Source organism: Propithecus coquereli, unplaced genomic scaffold (assembly GCF_000956105.1).
Source record: "Propithecus coquereli isolate 6110/MARCELLA unplaced genomic scaffold, Pcoq_1.0 Scaffold124, whole genome shotgun sequence".
NCBI classification, from domain to species: Eukaryota; Metazoa; Chordata; class Mammalia; order Primates; family Indriidae; genus Propithecus; species Propithecus coquereli.
Window position 1 is genome coordinate 3611349 of NW_012136525.1, and position 21209 is coordinate 3632557.

The 21209-nt window shown below is 47.4% G+C and overlaps 1 protein-coding gene across 1 annotated transcript in view; it reads left to right on the forward strand.

Annotated features, from left to right (window-relative positions):
* The window catches only part of ANO2 (anoctamin 2, calcium activated chloride channel), a 361968-nt gene that overhangs the window by 177220 nt on the left and 163539 nt on the right, over nucleotides 1–21209 (forward strand). The window contains exons 12-16 of the mRNA XM_012637807.1: nucleotides 486–620; nucleotides 6716–6876; nucleotides 11316–11398; nucleotides 17411–17422; nucleotides 17645–17755. Coding sequence (XP_012493261.1) covers nucleotides 486–620; nucleotides 6716–6876; nucleotides 11316–11398; nucleotides 17411–17422; nucleotides 17645–17755 — 502 coding nt within the window. The remainder of the gene's footprint in view (nucleotides 1–485; nucleotides 621–6715; nucleotides 6877–11315; nucleotides 11399–17410; nucleotides 17423–17644; nucleotides 17756–21209) is intronic.

Consider the following 21209-nt stretch of genomic DNA (forward strand, 5'->3'; position numbering starts at 1 on the left):
CCATCATCCAAAGAAGCCAGTACTAATATTTTATTGAATTTCTTCTAACCATTTTTCAGTGAGTGTGTGTATGTTGGTTTGCATATCTAAGTATACATGCCCAAATACATGATTTGTGTGTTTCGTGTAAATAAGCTAGTTGCAAAAGGGTATGTTTTCCTGTGGGTTGAGTACTATGGCACTTATGAAGTGATGATGTGTTGTTCATTTTTGGTAAAGATGCCAAAATTTATGACATATTTTTAGTTTGCTGTCGGGCCTGGATTCCTTCTTCCAACTATCTTTGTCGCATGAGCAGCCAAAGGCTAGTTGCTGATTCCTTGGGCCGAGGTTCCCCCCTCTCCCTTGTAACTTCTATCCCTTTGTATTCATTACAAGAAGAATGAATATCTACGTTGACCCATCCTTAGGCATATAGCAAACAGAAATAAGGAAAGTATATAATTTTAATGTGTTTCATTTTCTTTTCTTTCTTTCTTTCCCAGAAAGTATTTTGGAGAAAAAATCGGACTGTATTTTGCCTGGCTGGGATTATATACATCATTCCTCATCCCATCTTCTGTAATCGGGGTGATCGTGTTTCTTTATGGATGTGCAACAATCGAAGAAGATATTCCCAGGTAAGTTAGTTTTTAAGAAAAAGCCTCAGTTCCCATGTGTTAATAATTTGGAGTTTCATCCCAGGTGCAAGCATGTTTCACACGCTTCCTTCCAAATCCTCACCCTCTATCCTTTTCCTTCCCTATGACGTATATAACTTTCCTCCAGAGACAGATCTAGGAGCTGTAGATTCTGGGAATGGCATGGGGGCCAAGGTCTAATGTGGGCAGGTGGACAATACCTGATGAAAAAAACTCATGCCAGAGAAATGCTTTCTTTGCCTCAACGTCCTGACTTTTTTCCTTTGTTTTCCCATAAGACCCAAGACAGGATGTGTTGAGTATCATTAGGTGGTAATCACACGTCTGTGTGGTCAGGCACTGTTGGAATAAAATGCTAAGAAGAAGCAGGCAGCTCTAAACTGAGGAAGCTCAGCCTCTGTTTCAGGTAGTCAGGAACTATGGGAAGTCACAGCCTCCCTGGTGGGGCCCTTGGAGAGCCAGGAGATAGGACAAAGGCTAGTCTTTATGGGGAAGAGAGAGGCTACACAGAAAATAAGCCCCGAACAATGGCATCTTTTAAGACACACAGCGTTATACATTAGCTGTGTGACTGGACAGTTGACTCCCTGGGTCTTGGTTTCCTCGGCTGTCAGAGGTGATCATAACACCTACCTCATGGTGTTGTGAGGATTGAAGAAGACTGTGTCTGCCACACAGTAGAAGATTAATAAATATTAATAATTGTTGAATAATTCAAATTATGGAAATAGAGTAAAAGGGAGAAAAGAGACACTTAGCTAATATTCAGAATTTAAACTTCTTGTCATCTTTGTCTTTGCAAACTGAAGCATGGTTATCATATTTTAATGCTCTTTTGGTTGCAAGTGATAGAAATGCAACTTGAACTAGATTAAGCAAAGAAGGTGAGCTCTGGGCAGCTCAGGATACCCAGTGGCAGGCATGTGGTAGCCTCAGGTATGCCGCAAGGGGGACTCCTTCCTGTCTCCTGTCTCTGATTCTTTCTAGTATTTATTGGTTTCACTCTAATGTAAACATTGCTGCTAGTAGCTCATGGGTGTCATACCTTAGAGCTTTATACTCTATTGGTCTTGAGCAAAAAAGTCCTGTTGGCCCAATTTGACTTAGATGGAGGCCCTGGACCAATCAGTTGTGACTGGGCAGGATCACTCTGTACCAACATGATGTGCCCTCAGTAGCCATGCAGGTGAGGACATGCATGTCTGCTGTAGTTGGGGCTGGAAATGGGGGACATAATGGCCATCCTGAAGAAAGGGCCAAGAGCTGTGTTCTTTTGGGAAAAGGATAGCCACCAGTGGGCAGGAACCAGGTAGCACTTCTTGCCACGATGTCAATCCATAGAAATGGTCTTGCAAATTAACTAAACTGGACATTATATTGTCAATGTCTAGAGTAAAGCTAAATCACTGGTATGAGACAAGAGTTTGGATATTTTTGTGTATAAAACTCCAGTATCATTTATCAAACATTCATAATTGGGAATTCTGGGACTTTTGTCACAGGAGATGGGTTGTTGGGTTCTGTCTTTCCCACCCCATCTAGACTGAGGGAAGAACTAATACTTACCAAATACCTACCTTGTGCCAGGCATGGTGCTAGGTAGATGTTTCTAGGCCTGGGGTGGTGGCTCATGCCTGTATCCTAGCATTTTGGGAGGCTGAGGTAGGAGGATTGCTTGAGGCCAGGAGTTCGAGACCAGCCTGAGCAACGTAGAGAGACCCTGTCTCTAAAAAAATTTTTAAAAATTAGCTGGAGACAGTGGCACATGCCTGTAGTCCCAGCTACTCAAGAGACTGAGGCAGGAGGATCACTTGAGCCCAGGAGTTTGAGACTGCAGTGAGCTATGATGACACCACTGCACTTTAGCCTGGGTGACACAATGAGACCCTGTCTCAATTAAAAAAACAAAACAAAACAAAACAACAGCAACAACAGAAAACTAGTTTCTTTGATCCTGTAAGAGATCAACATTGTAAACTCCTTAAGATAAGTATTATTATTTTCTGTTAACAGAGGTGGAAAAATTGATGCCAAGTGAGGTCACATAAATTGTCCAGTTCAACAATCTCTAATTGTCAGAGCTGGGAGTTGAACTCTGTTGCCTCCTGCTCCAAAGTCTCTGCTTTTTCCAGTAAGCAGTGAAGTCTTCCAGAGGGCTCATGTCCTCCTTGACAGCTCAGTAGCTTCACCTGGGCTTGCCTGGCTGTGTTTCCCTTCCCAGTTGTGAGTCCTGGAGATCTGGCTTCAGCTTGATCAAAACTGGGAAACCCGGTGCTGTGCGTAGGGAAGCAGTGCCAGTGCAGTGGGCGGGCGTCAGCGTGCTGGTTTATGTCGGGACTTAGAACTTATGCTGCTCCCCCACATGGGAATACACATGGCAACGACCGCTGCAGCCAGAAATGCCATGGCCTGCACATGCTGCAGAGACAGCTGTCTACACACTGGCACACACACCCCACATTCACACACACTGACACGTGTGCAGTGACGTACATATGTAAGATGCAGTTGTTATTGCCGTTATCATATTGCCTGTCAGGGGGTACAGTGTTCTACAGCCTATGGACAGCAACCCATTGGTGGGTTATGGGATCAAGTCAATGGGTTATTTTTTAAAGGAGCTAGAGTAAGATTACTCAATAGGATAGAATGAAAAAAGATGTTAGTGTTCGTTACAAGAAGGAAAGATAAGTGTTGTTTCATGAGATTTTATTTCAGTTATATAAACATGTTTGTGAGGGGGAGGGTGTGTATATATTTACATACTGGAATCTGATGGAATAAAATTCTTCTGAATTATAGATCACAGATAAAACAGTTTGAAACTGACTGCTACAAAATTGAAGTTTTGGTTGTTGTATTTTCAGATTCAGGCTAGGGGGCGGCAAATTGGGAAGGTGTAAACAATAGAAAAAAGTAAACATTTTATGTAGATTTTTTTTAAAAAGAACTATTCTTTAAACATAATTGTATATTCATCAAAAGTCCAAGTTCTATGGGCCTGATGGAAACTCACAAAATACCACTCCTCATCAACAAAGCAATATTCCCTAAATCCCAGTATTGAATCCAAACGAATTCATACTCCATAAGGGTCTGTGTCTCTCAGCCACTCCTAAGTGTGATTAAAAATTTGCATTATTTCCGGGATTATTTTAGAGATTACTAATTTTGGCATCAAGCCTGAAATGTACTATCACTTTAAAAAAACTTTTTATGTTGAAAAACTTATAGATTCTCAGGAATTTGCAAAGATAATACAGAGGGCCCCAGTGTACCCTTCATCTCGTTACCTCCAGTGGTTAAGTCTTGTCTAACTATAGGACAATAGCAAAACCAGAACATTCACATTGATTATGTGGAACTTTAAATGGTGCCTTTTATTCCCACTAACTTTGATATATGAGATATGAGCATGTGTGCATGATACATTTATAGAACTGTCCTCTATTTACCAGGGGATTGGTTTCATTCGTTAAGCACTTACTTCCATGGGTAAAGAAGATTGAGACATTTAAAAAAAAGGATTAATCTAAACCATATTGAAAAAAAATTGGGGACTTCAGGTCTGAGACCTTCAAAGCAGCTGTTTTGCCTGAGTTTCCTGGGTAATCGCCTCTTCGTTCCGTCTCCCTTTGTGCTGGCACAGCCCAGCGTCACCTAACCTGACGGGTGAGCGCTGGTTCACGCCGAAGAGCACTGTTCTCTTTAGGGTCTTGGTCCAGCTGATTGTCAGGCCATTTACCAACCTTCTTACACTTTCTCAAGAAAACCATAGCTTGAAGAAATGCGCCATTAGAGTTATAGCCACAGTTACTTCCCACTAGAAATCTGTGGATTGTGCAGCTAGAGTAACCCAGACGTGATTTCAGTTCTAGGTGGGCTTCCCTCATCTTTCAGCTTGTCCAGAGAGCTTCTCTCAGGAAATAGAGTCATTTAATGTCATTCATGGTCAGAATGTCTCCAGAATTCTGTTAAAATTGCATTAAAAACCCTGATGTATAAAAGCATTCTGACTTCAAATTTAAGAGATTTGAGGAGAATTCATGCTGCAGAGAACGGCTGCCCTCTCACACAAACGATTGATCGCTGCCCGCACTCTAATTTAAAAACGAATCATTTATACAGCACTTACGTATCAAAGTGCTTTGCACCAAGTTGGCTGCTAATGCTTTCTTCATTTCTGACCTTTTAGCATGGACTAGATTTAACTAGAATTCAGTCAACTAGGAGTGTCTCTCTCCCCAGTCCATGCTTTAAAAAATTCTGAAGACAGTGAAGTCCCTAACACGCAGAGTTGAAGGGCAGCCCCGAGGAACACCTACGTTCTTAGTCGCAGCTGAGAAGCAAAGCTCTTTGCTGGAATTTATGCAGATAAACAATTTTCTGTGTAAATCTGTTTTCTAAGAGGGCACTCTCTTCTCTGAAAGTAGCAATTCCTTCTCAACTACATAGCAAGCACTTGTCTGACCCAGAATGACCCAGAAGACTTGACATAAACTTTACTCTCTAGTTGCCAATAAGAACATGCCCAGGGGAAACTGGTGCAGCGGAGCGTATGATTAAGAAATTGCTATTTAATATTTTCTATGTGAATGAGTCATTTTCATTGACACGTGCCAGTGGAGAGCTGAGCGCGAGGCAGCGGGGGACTGGGACTCGTCCTCAGAGACCTGGACTTTCCATCCCCTCACACAGGCCTTTCCCTGCCGGGGACCTACTAGCTCATTAAAAACAGAAGGCTAGAAGCTAGGGCTTGACGGAAGGCGACAGCCCTCTCAGTGAATCTCCCACCCTTCGAGCTTCTCAGCGGAGCGGGAAATAGACGCGTGCCTTCCTTTGACGTCACAGGTTCCGTGTGAGCACCTGCTCCCGCACACAGCGCCAGCTTGCTCTCCCAGAAGTGGCCTCCCACCCTCAGCCGTGCTCTGTAGCGCCCCCTACCGCCTCTGTCCATAGAAGACACGGCTGTGGTTTTCAGTGTCCAGTCCTCTGTGTCCCCATCACTGTCTCCAGAGGCTCTGTGAGAACAGCAGATGCTTCCTTTTCATGAACTTTTGAGGTCTCCATCCTTGCCCCTGAACCATGAGCTCAGCCATCCACCCATTTCCCTGGAGAAATAATACATGCCAGAGTGATGGGTTCATTCATTTTCCTACCAGTGTGTGGTACGAAGGGATGTTGGGGAAGCCAGTTAGCTCTGGCGATTCTTTGGTTTTTATTTGCAAGTATTCCTGTGATCCAGCTAGTCACCTAATGCATGAATTTCAAATGCATTTATCCGTCTGTTAAATAGAAATATATCATACTTGGAATAGGTTAGGGTAAAAGGTCAGGAGAGATTATTTAGTGTGTGCTTCTCTCTCCAAGTGTCAGAGAATCTAGACCTTGGAAGAATTTACCTTGCTCTTTCATTCCCCATATCCCATTTTATGGTTATGATAATTCTTAGGAGATTGAGTTTACTAATCTCCACTCACACATGGCCATACAGCCGATGCTCCCAGAAAAGGGCTTCCTACCAGATCTACTCCATTCTTCCTCACCTGGATGCTGCTTCCAGAGGTGAGAGCTCATGCAGGCCCAGCCAGACCCTCACGTTTGTCTCCCCTTGTGGCCAGTATCGCCCACTGAGGGACAGCCAGTAGGGTTTACGAAGACAGGCTGTACGTGAAGAATGGATGACATCCAACTTCAGGCTGGTGACTTATTTGCAACTGTTGCTGCATCTCGCCAATCTCATAGACTCTGCACGTATTCAAGGGACTTTATAAGGCACAATTCAATGCATAATATCTCTGACAGATGGTCGCTAACTTTCTGGGACACTTGTAGTGACAGGAAGCCCCATACCTCAGAAGATGGCCCATCTATTTTTTGTTTGCTTGTTTGGGCCAAAATGTAAGAGTAACACTCTCCAGGAGGAGAATCCAATCCCGACTTCTTAAACATTCCTTCCTTATGGAGCTGACAAACCCAAGCATGGATTTGGAAATGGGAGCTGTTTTGGGGTGATTTGCTTGGTCTGGGCCCTGCTCGAGCTCTGCCTGACCTGGAGCTGCTGTCTGTTGCAGCAGAGAGATGTGTGACCAGCAGAACGCCTTCACCATGTGTCCACTGTGTGACAAGTCCTGCGACTACTGGAACCTCAGCTCAGCCTGTGGAACCGCGCGGGCCAGCCACCTGTTTGACAACCCTGCCACCGTCTTCTTCTCCATCTTCATGGCTCTGTGGGGTAAGCGGTTAGCGTGAGGCTTGCTTATAGGGGTGGTGCCTTCAAGTGGGGGCAGTGACCCAGCTCTTATGCTCGTACCCTTCGGTTTACTTTGGTATTTTTCCTTCATATCTCAAGATGTATTTTAGGGATAGCACCTTTCTCTTCTTTACTCATACATGTGAATAGAAATAGGAACGTGCTTCATGGCTTTATCTGTTTTCTCCTAGATTTAGTCGTGTTAACCCTGTACTAGTCTTGTGTATCATTTATTCAAAATTTGAACCAGTGCATGTTTTGAAAACCCCTGGCAAACCCAAAAGACACCTCCAGGTACTTCACTTAGTTATGTAAGATCATCTGTGCCATGTGGTATAACCAGAGTGGCAGAGGGACTGGCATGGTCACAGAGTGAGCCAGTGGCATAGGTGGGCTGAAGTCTGGTCTCCCGACTCTGGGTTCAGTGCTATTAATATTTTTAGGATACTGTCAGTTGACTGTGGAGGTTTTATTTAGGGCCAGAGTAGTGTTTTCAATATTTCCACCAAAGGGATTTGTTAAGGAAAGAACAGATAGTTCCTTCATTTTCCTCCTTCTTCCTTGCCCCTAGAGTATCAGTGTAATATCAGCGTAACAAACTTGCCCTGAGCTGTAGCATCTGACCACACACACACACACACACACACACACACACTCCTATTCTCACAAACTGGAATAATGTGGAATGAGCACCCCACGGTAACTGAACATTTCTAAGAAGACACACCCACGTGCATTCGAAAAGGGACTGAGTCAGCGTGTGTCGGCCCATTTGAGAGCCACCTGCTCTTTGCTCACCACCGCAGGTGCAGGCCCCTCGCTTTTCCCTGGACTGCAGAGTGGCAGGACCACAGCCCTGCCGCAGAGCTGCTGGATTTGTCTCTGACTCCATGGGGCCTAGAGGACAGACCAGGATGGACCCTGGGTAACACCGCCCTGAAAGTACGAGAAGGAGGAGGGAGGGAGAGGCCCGTTCTCAGTGGTGCCAGGAGGACTGGAACATAGCCTTCCTCCAGCACTGTGGGGTCTTCTACTTGGGCAGAGACAAGAACTTGACTGGAAAAATTCCCACATGGCTGGGCCACCAAGAAAAGTTTCCAGAGGACACTCTATTGTCTATTGCTAGAGAGAGCAGCTGCTCTTCAGGGGCATATGGCCAGTGGTCAGCCCCTCAAACACTGGAGCAGGAGAAGGACAACATGGAATTTGCAACCACAGAGCTCTGGAGTCGTTGACAGGAAGGGTCAATAGGATGAACTGAAGTTGCGGCTCGCTGCCTGAGAAGCCATAGGCAGCTCTGCATCCGCTTGTCCAGGATCTTGTAATTACCCTGAGATCCATCTGCGCTGATTTGGAACCCAGAATCCATATTCATTTTTTTATATTTTACAACCCTTATTCCCATAATTTGTCTTGCAGATCTTATTAATACCACTGTTGAGTAGAAGAAGCTTAATAATTCTGGGTCTCTGATCCTTCAAGAACTTTCTTGGGACATGTAATCCCTTGTGTAGAGAAACTTGGCTTTCGATCGTACTTCCCAGTTTCAAGTCCCCAAACTACCTCTTCTCTTCCCTCAGCAGCTACAGTGAGCAGACACCTCCCAGACTCGCTGAGAGCCCCAGTCACTTCCTGCCCCACCCCTGCTCCTCTCTTCCTCGCACATCACAGCGCAGGGAAAGCACTAAGGGATGGGATGGTGTCACGGTGCCAGAGCTTCCTGGCACAGGGTAGGGTTTTGTTTTGTTTTTTAAATAGGCTGGCTGTGTTTTGTGTGATTGTGTACTTGGTCACAGCAGCCAAAAGCCCTTAGGCATGATTGCCTATAAATTAGAATTAAAAATACTAGTAATGCCACTCATTACCATGATTATTATGATTAGTGGTGCTGTGCTGGGTGGGCCAGGGCCCAGGCCTGCCTGGAATGAGGCTGGGAAGAAGTGGTTGTACGCAGAGAGACACTGGCTGTTGGTGGCAGTAGAGGTGGTGGCTGCAGAGCCAGCAGATCATGGAGGATCCTAGTCAGCAGGACCAGAGTCTGTCGGAGTCTCAGACCCAGCTCCGCTGCGGTTCTGGCTTCAAACTCCAGGGAACTTTGGGAGGGAGAGCGAAGTCCCATGAAAAGGGAAGTAACGAGACAGGGCTTCGAACAGAGGTTAAGGACACCGACTTAGGGTCAGGCAGGCCTAGCTGTGTGTCTTAGCTCCTTACCAGCTAGGGACCCCATAGTGAGTAAATGTGGCACTAAAGCCATATGCTCTTGGCCAAGGTGCCATGCTACTTTGGGCATACCCCACAGCGACAAGAGAATGAGGTATGTGTGCAAAACACGTGGCGTAGATGTGCACCCAGAAACTGGCGGTTGCTCCTCCTGCGTGTGGTGGCCTCCCCTGCCCCCATGACTCAGCTACTCCTCTGCCTCCATCTGTTCCCGCAGGGCGCAGGCTCCGCAGGAGTGGGGAGGGAGCCTGGGAAGAGAAGGGACCTGCCCCTGTTCTCAGGGCATCCGCAGGGCAATGCCAGTGTTGGGAGGTCCGAGTACCCTCATGTGAACACAGCCTCAAATCCCGGGGAGAAAAACACACAAATCAGTGCACCGTAATGGAGCTGCAAGTAAAACAAATAGAGCTTTATAACTGGATGTTGGACCAGCGCATAGGTGTTTGCTCTGCTCAGTTCTGTGTTGTGCCCAAAGTAGACACGGGCAGCCGAGAGCCCAGGAGGCGCTGGCAGTTCTGTTTTCACAGCGCAGACGTGAGTGGAAGCCAGTGGTCAGGCACGGAATGTGGTGAAGTGAACCCAGGCTCTTGCCAGGGCTGGGGTGGAGCTGCAGAGTGGCCTCAGGGAGTGATGTCTCTCCCCTTTACAGGCGCCATGACCACAGAGCAGCAGGAGGCTGGGGCACCATGGGGACTGATCTGCAAGAGACAGACTCAAGCCGGGTCAGGAGTGGATGAGGGTAGAAACTGCAGGATAGTAAAGTAGGCGAAGGGGACCATTTGCACAAGCAGGGGATGGAGAGGATGGTGAGGAGGTGACCCAGCAGTGATGCAGGTGTGAGTGTTGCAAACCATGGGATGAGACTGGCAGATGGTTCGGGCCAGACACACACCGCCCTGGTATCGGAGAGAAGGATGTGGTTGTAGACCACAAGGAACCACTGGACAGAGGCAGGCAGCACTGGCCTCCTCTGCCCACTCCTCCTGCTCTGCCCAGACCCGCTGCTCTGCAGAACACAGCGCAGATGCCTCTTCCACAGGCCCACAGCTGTCTCTCCATGCCACTCTCGAGGCCCTGGCCACTTTATGTCTTGTAGTGCAGTTATTTACCTTCTCTCCTCAGAGGCTGTAAACTACTCGAGAGCAAAATCCCATCGGATTCGCCTCATCTCTCCCACGATGTCTAGAATGGTGTTTCATACAAGGCAGATACCTCAGACAGGGCTAGTGTTCTTGCAGGATTAGAAATTCGCTCAAATAAGAAGAGATTGATTATAAAAAAGGAAGAGGCAAGCTCCCGGGAGTAGGAAATGAAATATAGCCTGGCCCCTGCGGAGTGGAGCTGAGAAGCTGTCAGAAGCCGCAGCCTTCCCCCTTTTAGATACTGCTGGTCTCTCTCATTCCTCTTCTCTTCGTGACTCTTAGTTTTAATTTTCTAAAGAGAGAACCTGACTGGTCCATCAGCAGGCCCTGGGGCAGGCATCCAACCCTGGTGTAACGGAGGGGAGGGGGCCAGGCTTGTCCCTAGAGCACGCCGGCCTTGCCCTTCAAGGGGCCGTGGGTGGCACAGACAGACGGAGGGCTGTGTGGCATGGTAGACATTCTGCAAATACTTGCTAAGCAAGGGGAGAAAGTGCATGCTGCTTTACAGAGATTAAAGTGTCAGCTGCATGCAGGATGGGTTGGAAGGCTGAGCGTCTGGAGACGGGTAGAACTGTTAGGAGACTGCTATGTAACCTCAGAATGAGGTGATCAGGGCCCAGAAAGGGAAGCGATGCTGGGGACAGAAAGAAAGAAGTGGGGGAGGAGAGTGGAGTGCTGTCGACGGTGCGGGAGGAAGGAATGCGTGCACAGGCAAGGCGAGGCTGGTCACGAAGACTACACGAAGACCCCTCCGTTTCTACTTTCTTCATCCTTCCGTTCTTCCTTTATTTCTCGGGCTCAGTGTTCGCCCCTTTCTCATAACCTAGAGATGGGAGAGGAGTGTGCGTGTGTGTTTGTCGCTGACGTATCTCTTGGCTCTCAAGGATGTGGAGTCTTTCAAGCAGTTCCAGCTAGAAGTAGGAAAAAGGGGCTGAATGCTTTAAAGAGAGCTCTTAAATATGAAATCTGTAAGTTTATCCCCCTTCTCTGCTGGTGAACTCAAAGGGTACTCAGAATCCACTCTTCAAAAATAATCGAGTTTTTTTTTTTCTTTTTAAGCTACTATGTTTCTGGAAAACTGGAAGAGACTACAGATGCGACTAGGCTACTTCTGGGACCTGACTGGTCTAGAAGAGGAAGAAGTGAGTTCTGCTGCGTACTTCCGTGGGCCCTCGCTTTGCTTTGAGCCTGGGAACGGCTATCCTGAGCGAGACAGCCACGCGTGTTCGCCGTCGCTGCTTGGGTAGCTTGGCTCCGTGGGCTGAGCTGTGCCTGATATGCACTGAGGCCGAGAGGTCAAGTGTCCCCTTTCCTCGAGCTGGAAGGTGTTGGGTCTGATGGGTGGCCAGGCGTCCCAGTGCCCTGCTCTGGGCAAAGAGATGGCATAAGACTCAAGAAAAAGAGGCAAGGAGTATCCCTGAGAGCGTGAAGCCAGACAGCTGGGGCTATGTCAGAATGCCTCTGTGAGCCTTCTGGGGGCCAAGGAAAGGCAGGGGTGCGAGGTGCTTGTTGCCTTTCATGCTCGTGGAAGAAGAAAGAACCACGTGGCCTCTACGGTGTAAGCCAGTCCACTGTGCATGAACCTGGAGTGCCAGCTGAGGGAACAGGGTACCTCCTCCTAGAGTCTAGCTTTCTGCACAGATGGTGTTTAAAGGGTGTGAACAAATCAGCACCCCAGTCTCAGCTGACCGTGCGTTTATGATGGGCAGCGTGTGGCGGTTACTCACATTGTCTATTTCCACTGTGACTCCTGCTTCTCTAAATAGCAGCCCCCCCGCCGCTCAGCCCTCCTCCCCTCTTCTTCCTCCTTCAAGCTCAGAGAGTCCCCTCTGTTCTGACCATTAACGCCTTCAAGGGCTACTAACATCACATGCCCCCATGGGCTGAACGTGGATATCGGATAGGGATGCCCAACACTGGGATGCTATGGGTGACGGGAGGCACTTTCTGTTGCCCGAGTACCCACTTGTGCAGGCAGCCCCCAGCCACAGGTGGCTGCACAGAGCACAGCCTGCCCCACACTTCCTTGCAGTGACCCATGGGCTTTGCCCTGGGCTTAGGACCTCTGGCTTTGTGGCCCTGACATTTTATGAGGCCAAGAAGTGAAATCACCAGTTTAGTCTGTTTTCAAGCCTTGTGTCCCCATGTCTGTGGTGTGTCATCATTTCCTTTTCTTAATGCTCTGGTTAGTCAACTTACCTTTGAGCAGGAGGGCGGAGTAATGGCAGGAGCCCCAGGGCAGCTGCATGGAATGGAACCTGCCAATCCAGGTTGTGCCGCCTGAAGGTGCTGGGAGGAGAGGTGGTGATGGAGCTTTTCTCTACCTGCTGTAGGTCTTCACTTGATAGCATCCCATCCCCCTCACCCCATTACCGTGCACTGGGACGGGCACCCTCTCTGCTTCAACCCTAGGCGTCACGCATGTGCCCTGAGACTAACACCACTGTGGATTCTATGGCAAGAGAGAGAATGTACATATGGATTCTGCCTTCAGACAGGATTCAAATTATCTAGAAACAAAAGGAACACAGGATAATAAAGACAATTGCTTTTCTTGGAGGAAAATATCTGAACTGGTGCTTCCAATAGAAAGAGTTATAGAAATTAGACTGTGGGTGATCTAGTTAGGACGTCTTTGTACTATTGGTCCTGTTTGCTTCAGTTGAAATATATCTTCGTGTGTGTGTGTGTGTGTGTGTGTGTGTGTGTGTGTATGAGAGAGAGAGAGAGAGAGAGAGAAAGAGAAAGAGACAGAGAGAGAGTTGTGGTTGGGGGAGGTGGGTGGGGTGCAGTTCTTACTTTCCTAATGAACGCAGAGGGCTAGGATGTCTCCAAAGAAGAGAAGAAGAAACATCCTGGCATCCAAGCCTGTGTGGGGCCAGAGACAAGCCAAGTGTGCCTGCTAAGTAGGGTCGAGGAAGCCCTCAAATCTCCCTGTTAGAGAGAAAGTGTAAACACATTCTCTCACATAGAAAAGCATGAGTTATAACTCAATACCCTTGAAATCTCTGTAACAAGCCCCTGGCAGGAGTGAGATTATAATCCATTTTTCTTTCTGTAGCCAGGTTTCCTGTTTATCTGTTTAACCCAATGAGCCATGGTAACTTCCTGGGAGGTACATGACTTGAGGAGCTCATGTGCTGGCTGAGAGTGGCCTGGCCAAGACTGATGTACCCGTGGCATAAGAAGACATGCCTGCCGGGATCTCCGTGGGAGGTTGCTGCAGGGCTGGTTGGTTCTGTGGCACGGCTGCTGTGCCCCACATGTGCACGGCCCAGGGCCAGGCACGAGCGAGAAGGAGCACAACCTTGTCTCTTCTCTTAACCTATTTCTATGTTGGGCTAGCACACATTCTGAACATAGTCGTTAAGCACGTACTGTGTGCCAGGTTTGGTGTGGAATATGGAGCGACCCCAGGTATGGTGTCTGATCTCCAAAGGGTTACATCCAGCAGGTGCTGTCTGGTCTTTAGTGTTTAGAATAGCATGGAGGGTATGGGAGAGAAATTCCTCTAGCTAATGTAGGAACAGGAAATACTTAAAAAGAAAAAGCAGGGTTTTAAAGACTGGTTGACTTTTAATGGGCAGCAAAGGGAAGAAGGGACACCTACAAGGTGAAAACAGCCACAGATGTCTGGACGTGGGAAAGCGAGGGCTGTGGGTAAGGAGCAGCAAGATGTCTGCAAAGTCGAGTTGGCTGCAGACGACTGGGTTCGGGAGGCAACGGGGGACAAGGATGCAGGTACAGTGTGGGGGCCGGGCCAGGGAGGGTCCTGATGGCTAATCTACATCCGCTAGGCCATGGGAGACATGGAGGGGCAGGACAGCAAGGTCTCTGTGACTTGAACAAGGATCCTGGCACTGCCACGAAGTGTTGTGCGTCGAAGCAGGTTTAACCTACATTCAAGTGAAGGGCAAGAGGGAGGCAGGGTCCATGCAGGCCTTGATTGGAGGTTTTTTCTGGTTTAACCAGACACCTTCTCCCAGTATCAGCAGTGCTTGCCAGGCTGCTAGCTGTCTGTAACCTCCAGACATGGTTCTTCCCTGTGGTCTTCACTAGCAAACATTTGCCTCCTGGGGGGAGGGAGGGTGCTAGCTCACACATACTCCAACATGTGGGCTGCCCCAACAGGGCTGGAATGAGCAGGGGGCTCAAGTCCAGCTTGTAAACCAGGGGGAAGCGGGAGAAAGACTGGAGACTGCATGCTTATGAGGACAGGGAAGGAAGTGAGCAAACAAACCCGACAGCCAACCCACCGGGCCATGCGGCCCTTGCCTATGGGGTGTCCCTGTGGACACCACCAAGGAACCTGCTGAAGGACTCCGTTGCATCCTGTCTGCCCTTGTCGCAGGGAGGCCTGCCAGACCTCTAGGGTCTTTCGCTCTGAAGTGTGGTGACCTTCAGCTCAGGGGGCCTCTTGCCCAGTGAGCTTCTGTCACAGTCCGGGGCCTCTTAGAGCGCGTGGCCTTATCTGAACACAGGTGTCCTGCCCTCCCTCTCTCTCCTGCCCCTCACCCAGCACGGCAAGCTTTGGATGTCCTCAGCGGCTTCCCATCGCACAGAAAACCAGTCCCTCGCCTGCCTTTCTGACCTCGGCACTGTCCCTGCTCAGACCGTCCAGCCACATAGCCTTCCTTCCTCCCGAGTTCGTTCCAGTCCTTGCACTGGCTGTTCCTGCTGCACAGAGTGCTTTTCCCAGTCTCCATGTGGTCTGCTCTTTCCTGACTTTTCTGTCTCTGTGAAAATGTTACCGTCTTCAGATTGGCCTTCCCTGACTCCCCAGTCTGAAGCGGCCACCCCGCTTTATTTCTTCTACGGTTCTTATCCTCATTGGGTAGTTTCCTACTTGCGTGCTAGTTTACTCACCGTCGCCTTCCTCCACTTAGGGCCTCAGTGCCTAGAAAAGAGCTCAGAGCGTAGCGGGTGCTTGCTGGCGCTTGGTAGAAGACGTGTGCTGCACCTATTTCTGGATTTACCTCTTTGGATCAGCCAAGGCGGTCCTGAGCAGGCCTAGGTTCTTCCTCTCTGCCTGCTCCTGGGGAGACAGAGCAGAAGGAGACAGTTCCCAGGGTCTTGGGGAGAGGGGTGATGCGTTAGTGCGGCTTTGGCATCAGATGGCCCATCCAGGGAGGTTGTGTTTGGGAACATCAGGAACGATGCGGATCTGCCCATGGCTGGGTGTGTCAAAGCAGCCTTCTCGGGGTCTAGATTCTGCTCTGTGCAGACGGTCAGTTGTCTACTTTTGAGGGATTCTGTAACCTCACCCAACCTACTTGGCTGCAAACAGGGAGACCCTTGTCTGACTTGCTTCAGCCAGAGCGCAGAGCACCCTGACTCTGATGTGAGTTTCAGACTCCCGTCCATGTGCCGAGAAAGCTGCACTTGTTCTGAAAAGAGGAGGGGATCTGAACTGAGGCCAGCATGGGGCAGGTGGGCCACAGCCATACCTAGACGGATACAAGCAAACCCCTCTGTGTGTGTCACAGCCTGTCTGAGAAAGCCGGAGGCAGTCGGAAACCTCCTGCCAGTCTGTTAGGAGACCCTTCATCAGCCCCTTTGTGGGGCATGAACGGGGAGACACTCCTCTGGCTCAAAGAAGCTTAGAACCCATATTCCGGTGCTCACCAAAAGATACTGTACCATTTTTAATTAAAATTTTCCATTGGAATAATGTAGAAGAAAAAAAGCAAGCCAATTTCAGGGGCCCTGGAGGAGAACTTGAAATCGCATGTCTCCAAGTATTTCTGCAGGGCATTAATTGCTCCAGGCAAAAGCTGCTCCGTGGGGAATAGTGGGCTGAAGGAAGTTAAGCAAATGTCTTCACAGAGATACTTTTCAGAGCTTTTAAGATGCTCATTGTGGCTCTCAGGAAGGTGAAACATTGTGCAGTGTTTTCCAATCTTTTAGACCCTGGAATCGTCTTTTAGCTAAAAATCTCTTGGTGCACACCTCAGGAAATGGTGTGTTGGAGAGCGAATGAAGGTAAGACGCAGAATCAAACGCCCTTCACAGCATTTAGAGATTGCTGTGTGCTCTGTGTGCTGCCATTGCTGTGAGCAGCACAGGGTAGTGCAGAGCAGGTAGCCAATCCTTCTGTTAGGGTAAGACACTCTCACACGCTAAACAGCGAGGAAATAATCACAGAAAAACACGTAGGCGAGAGCTACCATGTGTGGTATGAGCTATAAAACTGCAGGAATTGGGAGAGCAAGGAGACTCCATCTGGTAAGTACGTTGCAACAGTCAGAGAAGCCTCCTGGAAGGGGTGGGGCTGATGTCTCCAGGAAGACTGGGTGACAGTGGAGGCCTTCACAACATGTGGCTGGCATCTCCTGCTGTTGTATTGGTTGTGCGCGTTGGGTGCGTGATTCTCCTCTCCCGTGTCACGGCGTGGCTTGAGAAGGCCAGAGACAGTTCAGGAGCTTAGCTTGTTGGCCTTTGAACTCCTTGACACGGGACAGTGATAAGGAAATGTTTGTTCTTTGAACAGCAAAGCCCACTGTGAGCCCCCATCTGAATCCCTCCCTAGGAGTGATCAGTAAATGACACAGGAACACGAAGTCCTCACACCTGTAGATATTTGTCCTTGAGCTGGAAGCTGCAGGGAAGGCCTGCCAGTGAAGCCAGGTGTACACTGTTAAATTCTCTTTGAAGTGAGTTACGCCTCCTCCGGCCCCAGCATCTGCATTGCTGTAAGGCCCCCCGGATTAGTGAGGGGTTCTTTCCCATGTCTGGTGACTCACAAGGCAGGTTCCTACCGCTGAGTGGCCCAGTGATGTCTCCTGAGCATTGGTGTACTTGCCAGTGAGTTACTCACCTAGGCTGCACAGGAAACAGGTCCAGGCACTTGAGGTTTAAGATTCCCCATGGCCACCTTTGACTTTGATGTTTATTGGTCGCCATTGTAGCTCACAGGATATCGGAGCAGGGAATGCGTTTTGTTGTCGCCCTAACTCCCAGATGCGGGGCACAGCTGTTTCTCCAGCTGAGATTTGGCTCATTGGAAGTTAGAGATATGAAGATCGTTGGTGGGATGACCAGATGTATCCCTCTGCCGTGGGTCACACTGCTGTGCGAAGCACATGGCTTCTTTCTGTATCTGCCGGCCCATTAACATTTCCTCTCTCCTTTTTCAACGCCGGCGCTGTCCCCAGGAGCGTGCCAAGGTTTGGTTTTCAGTGTGATACCAAGTGTCCTGTGTTCCTTTTCTCTCCCTGACGTTGCGCTCTTGTTAGGATGTTATGTCTCGACTCCTTGTGACGTGTGTGGTGTGGCAGTTCCCATCCTGTAGTGTCCAATCCCGAACCCCGACTTTAACGTCCATGCGGCTGCAGGCCAGACTCGCTCTGCCTCCCGTTTACTAACCAGTCTCTGACTCTTTGGTTTAGGAACATTCCCGGCCTGAGTACGAAAGCAAAGTTCGAGAGAAAATGCTCAAGGAGAGCAGCAAGTCGGTTGTCCAGAAATTGGAAAGAAACGCGGCTGCAGGTGACGATGAGGTAAGACGCGGTGCTTGTTACTCGTCGTCCCTTTATTTGTTGAGATCCCGTTGTCATTTTGTTTGGAAAGCCTGAGCAAAGGGAGACTGGGCCGCGAGGAGGGTTATGTGGGGAGGGATCGAGGGAGAGCGCCACATGTCTCCCCATCCTGCAGTCAGAGCTCACGGGCAACGGGCTCCGCCGTGACTCCATCTGTGTGTCTCTGCTGGGTGGTGCCGTGCGCACAACATGGGATGGTAGGTGGAGAAAGAAAGAAACATTAATAGTTTCAGGCCTGGTGCCTCTGGAGACCATCACCCAAACACTGAATCGTGGTAATAACCAGCACCACACCAGCCGCCCCCACAACGGCTGAGCTTATCGAGTGCTCGCTCCGTGCAGACACTGTTTGAAGTGCACTATATTGTCTCATTTTATTCTCACAAAAAAATCTATGAGGCTGGTACTACTCTAATGAAAACTCATTAAAGAGTAATTTCCACAGAGTAAGTCATTTTCCAAGGGTCACGCCGCCATGCCTGGTGGCGGATCTGGGATTCCAGCGCAGGTCTGTCCATCACAGCCTGCGCACTGACCGCTGTGCCGTGCTGCCTTCCTGGTGCAGTGGGGACATCAGGGCATGGAGTGAGAAATGGCTCTTAGGGCTGGCAGAGGCACATTCATGCCTGTGTTTGCTCGAGCTACTCACACAATGCTCCTTACATTTCATTTCTTCTGGGTGGGCCTCCAAAAGTAGAAATGTGATAGTGAGCATGTCCTCTGAGTCATATTTCTGAGTCTGATGGTGGCATCCAGTCATTAAAACACAGCTTCATAATTTTTGCTGTGATCTGTGAATACTCCTAGTGTGTGTATGGGGGTGCTCTGTGGGAGTACCTGCTCTGAGTGCCACTCTTCTTTGAAACTAGAAGACTCTGTGTGTGTGTGTGTGTGTGTGTGTGTATGTGTGTGCGTGCATGAGTGTGTGTGTGTTTATGTCTTTCCTAATCTGGTTCCTGAAAAAAAAAATCAACAAGATTGAAAATCTGTTGCTTTTACATGTATCTTTTCTCCATCTTGGATTTGAATTCAAATTTCATTTCGTTTTACATTCTTTAAGTTGGAACCATTCATGTTAACATGCAAATTTATGCAAGCATCAAAACAGAAGAATGTGGTGTTTTTGAGCTCAGAATACTGGCTTTTTAATTTTTTTTTTCTTAAAGAAAATAGGAATTAAACTGAAGAGAGAGAGGGTGGCCCTCTGAGTAATCTTTTTTTCTTTTTAGACGAAGAGCAAGTCCAAGACCATCAATTATTCAGGGAAATAATGCATTCATTCTTAGCAAAGACTAATCATCGCTGCCACCCTCATCAGAAAGCAAGAATTCTGTGTTCTGTCAGCTTCGGCAATGCCATGCAAACTTCTTTCTCCACCCCAGAGCAATATACAATGAATAATTTTATGGAAATCACATGTAACTTTTATTGACCACTGACTCACTTAATTTTAATTCCGTAGACAGGAATGCCAAGGAGCTAGAATTGCGTACATTGAGGCTGTGGTTCTAATATAAACATTGCTTGGATATATATGCATGATAGGTCAAATAACTTTCAGGAACCACAAATAATTAAAAAACATCTGAATGCATTATAAATGATACATATGTTTATGTTTTAGCATTCAACATCTATTTTCATTATGCCGTTGAGAATGCAAAGCTCAAAGCATCTAATGCCTTATGAGCACTAGGGAGAACGGCCCTCCCGATGAACAGTGCAAGATGAAAATGGCCTAGCATTTGGTTGTTGGGATCCTTGCTTAATATTGTTCCATTAATATTGTCAATGCTTCTGTTCTTGCTGCAAATCTAGCCATAGGTGGGAGATAAGGATGGTCACATGTTGCTGTCTGATGGGAGAGTTGTGGCCAGTACCCACTGCCTAACAGGTTTCCAGGGGCACCATTGTGTGTGTGATATTTAGGAAAGGCACCTGCTTCTGGGGAATGGACAGGGACTAAGAATCAAAGTCTAGCTGGTGGTCTGGGATGTGCATCTTTCACCCCAGAGGATCACTTTGGATCTGCCTTCACCGTAACCCTGAGGCTGCACATCCCTACCTCTCCTTACTTGGCTTTCTATTGAATGATAAAAAGCTACCATTTATTGAGGCTCAGAGTGGTACAGGAATTTGCCTAAGACCACATAACTAGTTGTGGGGGAACTGGTAATTAAATCTAATTCTCACTAATCCGCAAGGCCCCCCCTTTTTTTTTTAATTTTAGAGAGACCAAGTTCATTTATTTTTAAAACATTTTTATTGAGATTTAATTTCCTACCCTAAAATTCACCCATTTAAAGTATACAATTCAATGGCTTTTCGTGTATTCACAGATTTGTGCAATTGTCCCCACAATTTAAGTTTAAAACATTCTTATTATCTCAAAAAGAAATCCTATATACAATAGTTGCTAAGCCCTGGGCAACAACTAATCTACTTTCTGTCTCTATAGATTGGCCTATTGTGGACTTCACGTAAGTGGAATCACGTATCTAACGTGTGGTCTTTATCTTCTTTCACTTAGCAACATTTTTTCAAGATTCATCTGTGTTGTAGCACATATCAGTACTTCATTCTTTTTTATTGCCAAGTAATATTCTATTTTTAGGATCTTCCTCATTTTATTTATCCATGCATCAGTTGATGGACATTTGGCTGGTCTCCAATTTTTGATTATTATGAATAATGCTGCTATGAAAATTTGTGTACAAGTTTTTTTTTAGCTGTATGTTTTCATTTCTGTTGGGTATATACTACTCTTGGGTGTAGAATCATTGGGTCACATGGCAACTCTATGTTTAACATTGAAAGAACTGCCCCGTCCTGTTTTCCACAGTGGCTGCGTTATTTCTCATTCCGTCCATCCTTACCAACACTTATTATCCATCTTTTTCGTTTTATCCATCCCGTGGTGTGAGATGGCATTTCATTGTGGTTTTCATTTGCACTTTCCTAAAAGCTAATGATGTTGAGCATCTTTTCATGTGCTTATTGGCCATTTGTATGTCTTCTTTGAAAAAATGTTCATTAAAATCATTTGTCCCCTTTAAAAATTGGGTTAATTGGCTTTTTATCAGATTGTAGGAGTTCTTTATATATTTTGAACACTAGTCTCTTATCAGATAATACGACCTACAAATACCTTCTCCAATTCTAGGCATTGCCTTTTCACCTTATTGATATCATCTGAAGCATGAAAGTTTTAAATTTTGAAATAGTTCAATTTATCTAGTTTTCTTTTGTCCTTTTTGCTTTTGTGTCATATCTAAGAAATCATTGCCTAATCCAATGTCATTAAGATTGACTTCTAGGTTTTCTTCTAGTAATTTATAATTTGAACTCTTGCAGTTAGATCTGTGATCCATTCTGAGTTAAACTTTGTCTGTGGTGTAAGGAAGGGGTCTAAATT